Source organism: Aegilops tauschii, chromosome 1, assembly GCF_002575655.3.
Source record: "Aegilops tauschii subsp. strangulata cultivar AL8/78 chromosome 1, Aet v6.0, whole genome shotgun sequence".
Lineage (NCBI taxonomy): Eukaryota > Viridiplantae > Streptophyta > Magnoliopsida > Poales > Poaceae > Aegilops > Aegilops tauschii.
The window spans coordinates 275,940,367-275,954,281 of record NC_053035.3 but is presented as its reverse complement, the minus strand read 5'-3'; the positions used below and the strand labels follow the sequence as shown (position 1 = coordinate 275,954,281).

The following is a 13,915-nucleotide window of genomic DNA, read 5'->3' as shown; positions in this document are numbered from 1 at the left end:
AGTCCTGGACTAAGGGGTCCTCGGGCGTCCGGCCTGTTATCCATGGGCCGGACTGATGGGCGGCGAAGACGTGAAGGCTGAAGACTGTACCCGTGTCCAGATTGGACTCTACTTGGCGTGGAAGGCAAGCTTGCCGACCGAAGATTCCTTCTGATGTAACCGACTCCATGTAAACCCTAGATCCCCTTGGTTTCTATATAAACCAAAGGGAATAGTCCGGAAAGGACAGACATATACTCATTACCATATTCACATAGGCTAGACTTCTAGGGTTTAGCCATTACAATCTCGTGGTAGATCCACTATTGTAATACTCATATTCATCAAGATCAATCAGGCAGGTAGTAGGGTATTACCTCCATAGAGAGGGCCCGAACCTGGGTAAACATCGTGTCCCCCGTCTCCTGTTTCCATCGATCCAGGACGCACAGTTCGGGACCCCCTACCCGAGATCCGCCGGTTTTGACACAGACAGTGGGGGTGGGAGATGGTGGGCGGCGGTGGGGGTGGGCGGCGGTGGATTCAATCAGATTAGAGTGAGGGAGAGGAGAGAGGGGCGTCAGTGCGTGGGAGAGAAGGGTGCGAGAGGAGGAGTGCGGGACGTGGGTGAGACCGGCGACATGCGGGCCATTGGATCCAACAACATCCGACGGTGATTTATCCACGATCCGTGTGAGAGGCCTCTGGACCAATCAGAACGCAGTATACAAAGTGTGATATTTAGACCATTTAAATTGGTCGTAATCGACTAAAAGTAAGGTGCTAAATCATGTTAGCTATTTTATTATGACCTGAAAAATTGAAAAAAAAAACTTCTCATTTTGTCAGCAAATTTGACTTTAGTTTTCAGGAATAATCACAAATTGAAATAAGACAAATATTTTTTAAAGAGTTATGAGAAATGAGTTCTTTTAAATCATTTTTTCATTTTTGAGTGTCCAAAATGAGTTCTTTTGTGAAGGACTATCATATATTTGTTACAAATTTGGACCAAATTAATTTTCTAAAATATTAGGTCATATTTAATGCACAATTGACCAAATGGTTGAGTGTCAAAAGACAAATTTCCGTCGATTCAGCTAGAAGCGAGTAAAATTTGAATTGCACCTGCCTCATAGTTTGCTTTTATTTTTTCCAACAATCATTTCTAGGTACATAAGTATCTATTTAATCAGAGAAACACAAAAAAATTTCCAAGATTCAACCACTAGCTAGGAACGGTCAAGCCCGCCGTTTTGACCGCATTTTGAAATAGCCATAAAAAATAAGAAATTTGGAAAACCTTCTCATTGTGTCATTATATGTGACCAAGTTACCAGGAAAAATAATAAACTTGTAATACGGTAATTATTTTTAAAAAGTGTTCTGAGAAACGAGCTATCATGCGTCAAGATGCATGGCTTTCAAGCCAAATGATCAATCTTATGGCCACATTCATGACATAGTTTGTTCAAATGATCTCATATTGTGCAGAAGGGTGCATATTGAATGGCAAACAATGTTGCCTAAGGAAGGTTTCATTTTCTTTGGACGAAAAATCAATTTTCCATTTTTCGAGTGCCCAAAATGAGTTTTTTTTGTGAAGGACCTACCATATATTTGTTGCAACATTGTACCAAATCATTTTTATAAAATAATAGGCCATATTTAATGCACAATTGACCAAATGGTTGGGTGCAAAAGATTCGATCCACCTCTCCTGAAAAAGATAAATTTCCGCACATTCAGCTGGAAGCGGGTAAAATTTGAACTGAAGTTGCCTCATAGTTTGCTCTTTATTTTTTCTGAAAATCATTTCTAGGTACATAAGTATCTATTTAATGAGAGAAACACAAAAAGTTTTCCAAGATTCAAACACTAGCTAGGAACAGTCAAGCCCGCCGTTTTGACCGCATTTTGAAACGGGCATCAAAAAATCAAAAAAAATCAAAAAAATGGAAAACCTTCGCATCGTGTTATTATATGTGACCAAGTTACCAGGAAAAATAATAAACTTGTAATACGGTAATTATTTTTAAAAAGTGTTCTCAGAACGAGCTGTCATGAGTGAAGATGCATAGCTTTCAAGCCAAATGATCAATCTTATGGCCGCATTCATGGCATAGTTTGTTCAAATGATCTCATATTGTGCACAAGGGTGCATATTGGAATGGCAAACAATGTTGCCTAAGGAAGTTTTCATTTTCTTTGGACGAAAAATCAATTTTCCATTTTTCGAGTGCCCAAAATGAGTTTTTTTTGTGAAGGACCTACCATATATTTGTTGCGATATTGGACCAAATCATTTTTAGAAAATAATAGGCCATATTTAATGCACAATTTACCAAACGGTTGGGTGTCAAAACATACGATCCACCTCTAGTGAAAAAGACAAATTTCCGCCGATTTAGTTGGAAGCGGGTAAAATTTGAACTGCAGCTGCCTCATAGTTTTCTCTTTATTTTTTCAAAAAATTATTTCTAGGTACATAAGTATCTATTTAATTAGAGAAACGCAAAAAGTTTTGCAAGAGTCGACCACTAGCTAGGAACGGTCAAGCCCACCATTTTGACCACATTTTGAAACGGGCATAAAAATTCAAAAAAATCAAAAAATTGGATAACCTTCGCATTGTGTCATTATATGTGACCAAGTTACCAGGAAAAATAATAAACTTGTAATACAGTAATTATTTTTAAAAAGTATTCTCAGAAGCGAGCTATCATGCGTGAAGATGCATGACTTTCAAGCCAAATGATCAATCTTATGGCCACATTCATGGCATAGTTTGTTCAAAGGATCTCATATTGTGCACAAGGGTGCATATTGGAATGGCAAACAATGTTGCCTAAGCAAGTTTTCATTTTCTTTGGACGAAAATCAATTTTCCATTTTTCAAGTGCCCAAAATGAGTTTTTTTTGTGAAGGACCTACCATATATTTGTTGCAAATTTGTACCAAATAAATTTATAAAATAATAGGCCATATTTAATGCACAATTGACAAAATGGTTGGGTTTCAAAAGTTTTGATCCACCTCTCGTGACAAAGACAAATTTCCGCCGATTCAATAGTAAATGGGTCAAATCTGAACTGCAGCTGCCTTATAGTTTGCTCTTTATTTTTTCCAAAAATCATTTCTAGTTACATAAGTACCTATTTAATCAGAAATACATGGTTTGGTGGCGATACATCGAGGTTTGGACGGTGGCCGAGGGCCCCAACTCTAGAGCGCGTAAACTCGCATGCCCGCCGCGTGGTCACCGCGTGACTGTGGCGTTGCCATACGTTCTAGGTGGCCTAGGCATGTCTAGTGGGTTGGGCACTCCCCAGGTAGGTGCTAGGAATAATAATACAACATAAGATTCTCATGAGGAGACCGAACTTTGCTAAAAAATGAATTAGCAGCCAAGTGTTTGATTAGCGGTACAGGAAATGCACATGGCCAATGGGCGTGAGTTTTGGCTGAGGATGGTCACCTACTAAGAAGACTGTCTTCACAAATTTTCAGCTCCAAAGGAGGAGCCTAGGTGGTACTTGCTTTGCAAAGTACCACACTGGACAAAAATATGAATATTGAAGCTGGGCTCAAAATAATGACTGGATTGAGCTAAAATTTGGTGGAGGATGGTTATTTGGGCATAGGAAAGCAGTGTAGAAAATTGATACCATTTGGATATGCCAAAGTGGTACTTCCTTCACAATGCTCTTCTCTGGACAGAAATTTGGGAAAATTAGCGAGACAAATTGGATAAATTAAATGAGCTCAAATTTGGTGTAGGTAAGTTACATAGGTATGGTCATGCCCTGGTAAATTTTCACATCATTTGGGTAAGCCTAGCTAGTACTTACTTCACAAAGCTTCCCTCGAGATAGAAACTTTGGAAATTTTCTGAGAAAAGTTTACCAGGATAATGGAGCTGAATTTTATCATGTGGCAATGATTTTGGTATGGAAGAGTGCCCAAAAAGTTTGAGCGTAATAGGAGGGGTCTAGATAACACTTGCTTTGCAACGTGCCAATCTGGCCATAAAATATAAATTGAACCTGGGCTCACATAGATGATTTGACTGAGCTGCAATTTGGAGGAGGGTGATAATTTGGGCATATGAAGCAACTGTACAAATTTCATGTCATTTGGATATACAAAAATGGTACTTCCTTCACAATGCTTCTAGGTGGACAAAAACTATGGAAATTTGCCGAGGAAGATTTGCTAGGCAAATGGAGCTGAACTTTGTCATGAGGCAATGATTTGGATAGGAAAGAGTGCCCAAAATTTTTGAGGGCAATCAAGAATATATAAATAGCACTTCCTTCATAAAGTGTTGTTGTGAACAGAATAGGAAAGTGAATATTGTTGAATTATTTTTGAACTAGGCAAGGAAGGATTTTTACATATTTGACGAAGATATTACCCAAAGAATTTATGAGATTTTTTTGGGAATTTTGGGAATGACAGAAATATAGGTTGCTTCACAACCTAGGGCAAAAATTGACACATGAACATGACACATAGGCAAAACTGATGAGGTGGCGCCTAGTCATAGCAATCCACCACAATTTACAAGGTTATGACCATCTATATTGGTCGTGATCGGCTAGAAATAAGGCAGCGGACCAGTGCTGTCTTCTTTATGACCATTTCGTGTAAGGAAATTACGACCTTTCTGACCAAAATGGTCGATATAGTTGAGGGTTTGGAGCCCCCCGAATAGCTTTTGACCAATTGGTCTCAAATTGTCGTAGATCTATGACCAATTCTTCCAGGGTCACTGACAAAAGGTCACTAGTTGACATATTTCTTGTAGTGTTTGTTTGCTCACTGTTGCGTGCAGCCACCTAACATTGAAGCTTACGTTCTGCCAAGGCTAGAGATGCGCTTTGAAAGTTTCAAAGAAGCAAAGAACTTCTACAACGTCTATGCAAAGCACGCGGGTTTTGCTGTCAGGGAAGGCCCCAAGGTTGAGAACATAATCTACCTTTATTGCAAGTGCTATGGAGTTTATGAATCGAAGGTGTCAGAAGCAAATAGACAGCGGGACAAGACCACAGCCAGGACTAACTGCGGGGCTAAAATGAGTATGAAGAGGGAAAAGGATGGAACACTTGCTGTAAAAGAGATAATCTGGGAACACAACCACAAGGTACAGCTCACCCCACAAATGCTTGTCTTCTTGCACTCCCACAAAAACTTTGACAAGATGATCTTGGAGTACGTTAAGTACCTGCAGTTCAAAGGCATTGAACACGCGCAAATCATGAGCACACTAGGCGGCGATGACCCTGGTAGCTACTTCCTCGAAATGAATGCCAAAGACCTAATTAACATGTAAGTCCAATTTGTTCTCCTCCCGAAAAAACCCCTCTGTCTTTTTTCATCTGTCAGTACAAATATATTACGCAACGCATTACCTGATGCCAGTTCAACATGCATTTTTCCAATGACTATTCACTTTCAATATGCAGCAAAGCAAAGAATTCAAGGATGGATGACGTGGACGATGTCCTGAAGACTGTCAACTTCTTTAGGGATATGAAAGCAATAAATATGGAATTCTTCTACGACATACAACTTGATGAGTCCGACAGAGTGAAGAACATATTCTGGGCGAACGTGAGCTGCCGAGGGGCATATCAAGACTTTGGTGACCGCGTGACGTTTGACACCACGTATAAGACCAACAAATACCATACGCCACATGGAGTGTTTGTGGGTACTAACAACCACTTTCAGACTACAATCTTTGCTTTCGCCCTGATAAGAGATGAGGATGTAGATTCATTCAGATGGCTTTTCAAAACATTTTTAAAATGCATGAGAGGGAAGGCTCCTACATGCATCCTCCTAGGTACAACCGAAAGAAAAAACCTAACCCTAAACCCACACCCCCCTAAAAAAGGAAAATAACACAGTAGAAATGTTGTGTCAGTTCTATTTGTATATATGCACAACCATCTGCTGACCACTCCGAGTCTATTTTCTCATTACGAGACCAGTGCCCGGCAATGGCTTTGGCGATCCCAGATGTTTCCAAGCAGTACACAAGCTATGCCGCTGGCACATTATGAAGAAGTACAGAGAACACCTCGCGTACCTGTACAACCTCCATAAAACCTTTAAGGATGAATTCACAGCAATCCTCAACTGGCCCCTCATGCCAACTGAGTTTGAGACTGCCTGGAAAGAACTCATGGATACGTACAACCTCCATGATGATGCCATGATGGTGGCAATGTGGAACGAGCGCGAGAGATGGTTATTAGCTTACTTCATGGAAATTTTTTGTGCCAGAATGACATCGACACAACAGAGTGAGAGCATGAACTATGTGCTGAAGAAGAACTAATTATGTGAGAGGCAAAACCCACTGCAAGAAAACTAATAATTTGTTCAACACTCTTGCTTGCGCAGAAAAAAACAAACACGCTGACCCTCTATGGGTTCGACACTCAGATGGCAAAACTTTACTCACGAGCTGTGTATAGCGAGATCAGAGAAAGGCTAAAGCTGAGCACCCTCTTCACTGTGACAGAGACGGGAGAGCCCACAAAGTACCTTGTGCGCTACAACAAACCGCAAAAATCGTCTGCATGGTCTCAGCACGCATTCCAGGTGGTTGCAGACCCCGTGGGAGAAATATACGACTGCGAGTGCAAGCTCTGGGACCACACATGTGAGGACTAAAAAATGTTACACACTATACTACTTATTTTTGCAAAAGTTTTTGTTCAAATGAAATGACAGAAAACATGCACCTCTTCCAAAAAATAGGTATTTTCTGCGTGCATGATGCAAACAATTAAGGCTACTAGCGTTCCAGAGAAATACATCCACAGGAGATACACCAAACCCCCGAACATCCAGCCAATCTTCAACAGAAATGACTTGAGGACAGCAGCGTCAAACAAGACCTCCCAATACTGCATTGAAAGCGCTCTGCTGCAGCAGGTTTTGAGAGTGCACAGAAAAAGCTTGAGAAGCCAAGACCAAATGGCGAGGTCACGGGTCATCATGGAAAAACTTGAAGAAGAACTCGACGCCATGCATTCTTCTGAAAACGGAGGTGTCGTGGACAACGAACCAGAAAAACTTGATCAGGATATCGCTACAATCATATCCGAGATGAACCATATGGGAGATATTGACCCATACGACAACGAGGAGGAGGAGCAACAACAATTAGAGCTTACCCATGTGCACACTCAAGAGCAGCAACATGCTCATGTGCAAGATCATGAACTTGACGGTTCTCTAGGTGGACAACATGACAACAGGAGATCCTACTAGCAGCAGCAGCAAAGGGTAATTAAACCACCCATATTCTCATGCACAAACGGGAGGAAGAGTAAGACGCAGGCAGCAAAAGCAGCATCCCAAAAGCCGCCACGCCCTATCAAACGTGTGGAATACGGCCCGGACGGAAACCTCTCGGGGTAAGGGCATGCGGATTCCGCAACTGGGTGACCAATCATAATTACCGCAGATGCCCACACCGCACAGATGCCATTGCCAACAAGCAAAAGCTGCAGAAGCAGATTGGAGCTGCCCAGGTCTCTACCAATGGAGACGACACACGTAGCAGCTACACTTGCAGCAAGTGTGGGGGGACTGATGGACATAATGCCCGCACATGCAAAGTGGGCAAGGAGGTCGATGGCGCTGAACAGAAACAGGGCAAGGTCCAGAGTTCCAAAAAATCAAATGAAGAGGATGAAGAAGAAGAGTTTGACGAGAATGATGACCAATCAGACGAAGACAATGAAGATGACAGTATTGGGGACGAGGAAACTAAAACTGACGATGAAGGTGCCAAGGCTCAACCAGGAAAGGGCGTCGACAAGGGACAACATTCGGGGCCAGTTAGGAGGAGCTCAAGACTGAAGAATCCATAGTGGTTATGCTGATGTGTCAACTGAAAAATAAGCTTGTAGTCTCAGTTGCCTCGGTACACAATGAGGAAACATTTCAGAAACACTGTCATTACCAAAACATATTTAGCATTATCGTCAATTTCTCAATCAGTACTATAGTTAAGATATAATTTGTGATTTGTGCCCGCTGGACCAGTGACATTATTATGTAAACCATTTGATAATCCTTTTGAATGCAGTCACAAATATATTTAAAAAAACTTATCTGGATTTATGTAACGCCACCATTACTGTCGACCAGTAACTCAGCAAAAATATGTTAAGGAAAATTTAAACCCTCACACACATCAGTACTGATAATCCTCAAAAAACATCGTTTTAAAAAACAAGCTATGTCTGGTTCTGCCAGTCCTAGTTCAGAAAGTCCATTAGTACAGAATAATAATTACCTCAAGCAAATGCAAATATAATACACCTGTACTGATGAAAAACTAATTTATCTGTAAAAATACTTTCAAAGATTATGTTCATATAAACAATCCTTTCAAAAAAATGTTTACAAAAAGATTAGCATGACACACACAGTCCGACTGGTATTTGGTAAGTTCAATTTCACTTCAATCACCAGTCCAAGTAACACAATAGAGAAGTACAAACCTCCATCATCACCAAACCTGACACATGCAAGTGGGATAAGCAGCTGATAAGTACAGCTTGACAAGACGATCAGTGCGACAGTAAAATGCCATCGGCACCGACCTTGAGACGAGCAAGTGGGATAAAGCAACTGATAAGTACAACTTGAGAAGACTACTCAGTTCGACTAGACTAATACCCTGGTAAAGAAATTGGCTTGGACGGTTGGTTCTTCCAAGCCACCGCCCGCGCCACCCACTGGGCGGCTGCCACAAGGGACTGCAAACGGCGACCCCACGACAACTACACCCACATCCCCGACGAACCGCCTCCCACACATCCCCGTCCACGCCCTGGAAATAACCCATTGTCTTCCATCTCTGCCTCATTCCAAGAACCACCATCGCCGCTTCTGTGTCCACCATAGACAACCCAGAAACTTCTCTCTTCCAAGCCCACAGTCGCCGGAGGAGGGTAATGGCAGAGGAACCGTCCGCCAAGCGTCATCATGGCGAGACGTCCGACAAGAGCTGCAACCTCGACGACGTTCACGTCCCCGGGGAGAAGCGCGCGTACACCAAAACGCTCACAGGGGTTGAGCTCCACGGCAAGGAGACGCTGGAGATCGTCTGCACCAGTGAACCAGACAAGGACAACGAGATGATCTCCACGCTCTGGAGGATGGTTGGCGGCTCTCATCGTAAGATCGTCGGCCTTGGTGTGCACTACACCAGGGAAGACGTACCTCCCCAGATGGCAGCAGTCCTGCAGTTGTGCATGGAGGAACTCTGCCTGGTGTACCACATCGCAGCGGCCACGAAATGGTGACCCATCCTACTCATTTGCCATGTTTGGTCCATCTGTTTAATTAGTACTCTATCCTAAAAATTTCATCAAACTTGTTTCCCAACTAGATGTACTAGTGTGGTTTGTGAAAGTGGATGCACTACTGCATTTTCTCAAGTAGATACACTATAAATGTATTTTTGAACCTCATGCATTGGATTACTATTTGAAAAATCTTGTAGAAGATTAATTTTTGAAGTTGATGTACTAGTGTAGTATCTGATCTTGATCAGATAGTGTAGTTTCTGTACTCATTGTATTAAAAAGATGTTTCTGAACTTGATGTAGTGAAGTAGTTTCTGAATTTGGTCTAATGTTATTTTCATAAGCAAAAAAACTAAGTACTTGTTGAAGCACTGGTATGTGTTGTCCTATTCAACAAAAGTAGATAAACTAGTACTAAAGCAGCACATACAACATTGGCTCAAACTATGTATAATCCAAAAAGAAAAATAACATGATGTACTTGAATTTAATTTCAGACCTTTGTTTACTAATTTCTGAAGTACATTCATCCATTAATTATGCTATATAAGCATCTACTTCATGGATTCATCGCTTGTAAAAGAAAAACAAAAATGAAGAATTCAAACATCAAAGTAATGCTAATCTTCAAAATGTCTCTCCCCTTGTAGGTCCAGGCGCCTCAACGAGATGCTGAAGCATGAGAAGTTGTTCACATTTGCCAGTTTTAGCATTGAAGGCGACAATGAGAAGATGAAGATGTCTGGCCTTCCGACGATCAACCCCAACAAGTATGTCGACATTTAGCGCTTCTGGAGAGTTCCATACACCGGAAAAGAGTACGACTCCTTGACTGATGTTGTAGCCAGCGTCATCCACCCATTCTACAAAGGCATGAAGAAGAACATCGACACGCAGGAAGACCACAAACTGTGGGGGATCAGCACGCTGCCATTCAACCTCATCGAGTACGCAGGAGTAGATGCGTACGCCACGTACAAGTCATGGAACATGATCGACAACATCACAAATGGTTGAGGAATTTCAAAAGCGCGGGAGGCTGGCCACTACTACGACTGCCCCTTTTAGGGATGAAGATACATCAAATCCTGCCTTCGTTTTGCTTCTGCTTGTGCTTGCCTTTTATCTTGTTGTTTCAAATTCGTAGTTTGCTCACTACTGTAGGAGACTGCTAACGCGATACTACGATCAGAGACCCTTTGCCGAAACTGTGTGCGATGGCATAATCACAAACGGTGGTGTAGAAAAACCATCAAAAAAGGTGCAAAACGTTTGCGATGATGGATGCATCAAACACGGTTAAGATTTTAGTTGCGTGTGCGATGCAGGGCATATGGTTAATCCATTCAAACTGTCTGCGATGAGGCAGAACAACAGAAACGGGCAGCCATAAAAATGTGTGTGCGATGTAGGACACACGGTTAATCCATTCGAACTGTTTGCCATGAGGTAGAACAACAAAAACGGGCAGCCATATCAATGTGTGTGCGATATACGGCATACGGTTAACTCGGACGAACTGTTTTCGATTAGGGAACACAACAGAAACGGTTCAACTTAACAAGATGTGTGTGATATGTAGCATACAATTCACATGGATGAACTGTTTGCGATGAGCCAAAAGAACACAAACGAGTAGTGTAAACAAGATGTGTGTGATACGCTCGGATGAACTGTTAGCGATGAGAAATTACAACACAGGAGGTCAATACAGTTACTTCGTGTGTGATTATGTGTGTACAAAAAACTTTGAAAAATGCAAACTAGTTGCTTGCGGTGGCTAGGAGTATCGCACACGATGCGTCTACGAGTACTCATTTGCGATGATTAGTATGTTACACATACGTTTCCTTATGTGAACATGTGTGTGAATTTCTAATATGGACAGTTAATATGCAAATGCCTTCTGGACATCGGGCACATGCTTAAACTCAATGAACTGTGTACGATACTAATACTTTCCATGAAAATTTATGAACTTGGGTGATAGCATTTAAGTAACATATATATAGTGGTTACACTATTCGACAAAAGGAGGATCTTCGTAACATGGTTTTGACAACCATATAGTCCATATCTACATACTTAACATAGTAACAACTATCACATTTTAAGAGGCTAAGGGCCAACAACCATATGGTCCATATCTACATACTTAACATATATAGTAATAGCCAGCACATTTTAAGAGGCTGAGGGCCAACAACCACAACTATCCACTGGAAGTAGCTTGATCACGGCGACTCGACATCTCGTCAATGAAAATGAAGAGCCCTCCTGTGCCTTGGTAGAGCAGGAGTAGAACAGTGTCTCCAATTTTCCAATATGGATGCATTGCCACGAGAAGCGAGAACTTGTTAATTTGAATGGTTCCATTTTGCGGGAAATGCAGTACCTTGCAATCACTTTGGCGTTATTAGCAGGCACAAGTGTAATTCGACCACACCGGGAAATCGATCCAGGAACGGCTACAGGGGGCAATTTCTGTTGACATGTAGAATAAAAAACAATTGTAACATATCGTTGAAGTTATATATAGTTTATGAGCATAAACATTAAAATAAAACTTTTTACCAGCGCTTTGTGCACACAATTAGTCTTGTTCAGTGTGTGCACCATAGGTCTAATTAATCCCATCCAAAATCCAGCGTTCATATGTTCTGCTATCTCTGTCAGATTATCAACAAAGTTTATGACATGCTTCAAGTCCTTCCAATGAAATTTGGTACGCTTAGTAACATACAGATCGTTCACTATGCATCCAACATATCCTGCTTAAAAGGTGGAAAGGTATTATTTATTAAGAACATGGCAAAAGAATATATAGTGCGCATAAATTGTTAAACAAAATTTGTTACTGCCTAGGAACGGAGTCAGAATATGATATCACAATTGGTTGCTTAAATAGTGATCAATTGGTTGCTTAAATAGTAATATGACAGCATGGAGAAAGTTGAAAGGACACTAACCTCGATCAGACTTTGATTGGCTGGTGACGTTGGGGAAGTAAACATCCATGTTAATTAGACCAGGCTGTGGTGCGCGCACTAGAATTTTATTGCCAGCTTTCAGTTCATAACACTTAGACATTTTACTCCAAAGGTCCGCATTAAAATAGGAGTGACCATCGTTATCAAGTTTTACGCTAACCGTCAATGTAAATCCATGTTGCCTTGTCAATATGACATCCTGGGAGTCATCAGCAAAGTAAAGCCAAAGATTTCCTTCTACTCCTATTCTTGCAAAGCAAGGGATGTACTGCTTGAAATGAAAATTAAGATCGTAAATTAGATATATTGAAATAACCGAGCAAGACGCAAATATGGGAGTAACTAATAGAACATATCCATATATAGATGCAAGCAAAGTACAAAAATATAGAATTAAAAATAGATAATGTAACAAAGATTTGATGCAAATATATGAATAATGTAGCAACAGACGGTATATGTTCACAAATTTAGGCCATGCCGACCGTGGTAGGTTGAGATTGAACATACCGAGCGCTCCCTGAAGTCATCCGGAATGGTGAGATAGAACTTCGTTTCCGACTAGCCACGGCCACAGTTGCCCGATTTGTGCTCGCACTGTGCACACATGAATGAACACCCACTAATCAGCTAGAACAAAAATGATTCCACGGTGATTTCCGCCGGTTGATTAACAGCGATGGACGGACTGCGATAAGAGATGAGTGAATATTTCGCTAATTAAGTTGATTACCTTCTCCATGAGAAAAATCCCCGGCCCAATTCGCAGAAAACCCAGTCGACCAGAGTCTAGAATGTCGGTGCAGATAGGCGGCGAAAAGCGGTGGAGGCGAAATCCGTGCCGTTTGGAGCGCGACCTACGCCTGCCGCCAACAGCCGTCGAGCTTAGGGTGCAGAGTTGCGGAGGAGTCCGCGGCGAGTGAGTGGGGAGGAAGTGGGCGAGGGTTTTCTTTTCCTTTTGCATGTGTGAGTGAACACACACGATTCGCAGAGGCGACGGAGATGAATCGTGGGCGATAGTAAATCGCCGAGATTGAATGGGAATCCAAATTTTCTTTGTCCTTCATCCATGAGTTTTTTTTCTACGATGAACATAAACCCTGCTGATCACCATGTTCAAATTTGACACTTTTCCGGGTTCATTCACAATATTTAGGGGATTATGTGCATTTTGTAGGCATTAATGCACGTAATTCAAATTCAAACAGTTAGTGCATGAATGGGTGCACAAGAACGGTCTAGAAAAACCATACTCGTGGTATTTAGTAATTTCTCAAGCTTTTTACAAGGAATGGGCAGAGATTTCAATGGAATGCGTGGCAATAGTCAACCACAAATGCATCATTTACTGGGTTATCAACTATAGAACAATGAAATATGTGCTTGAAAAACATGACGGCTGGCATGGTGCCATGGTATGGCCTCACCGTGCCCTGGTTAAAAGCTGAGAAGGTTTGATTTATGTCGTCATGCACGCCCTTCATAAATCGAATCATCACCGAGGAAGTTCAATGCTTTCGAGAGGGAAATCACCAAGATTGAAGGGGAATCCAAATTTCCGTCCTAGTTTGTCATTCAGTTTTTTTCCAACAATCAACATACCGC

At 41.6% G+C, this 13,915-nt stretch overlaps 1 protein-coding gene across 1 annotated transcript; it reads left to right on the top strand.

Annotated features, from left to right (window-relative positions):
* The first annotated feature begins 8,966 nt into the window (after nucleotides 1-8,966).
* On the top strand, nucleotides 8,967-10,337 carry LOC141029016 (uncharacterized). Its single transcript, XM_073506124.1, has 3 exons — nucleotides 8,967-9,313; nucleotides 9,971-10,090; nucleotides 10,169-10,337. Exons 1-3 carry the CDS (start codon nucleotides 8,967-8,969, stop codon nucleotides 10,335-10,337), a joined length of 636 nt encoding a protein of 211 aa, XP_073362225.1.
* The last annotated feature ends 3,578 nt before the right edge of the window (nucleotides 10,338-13,915 follow it).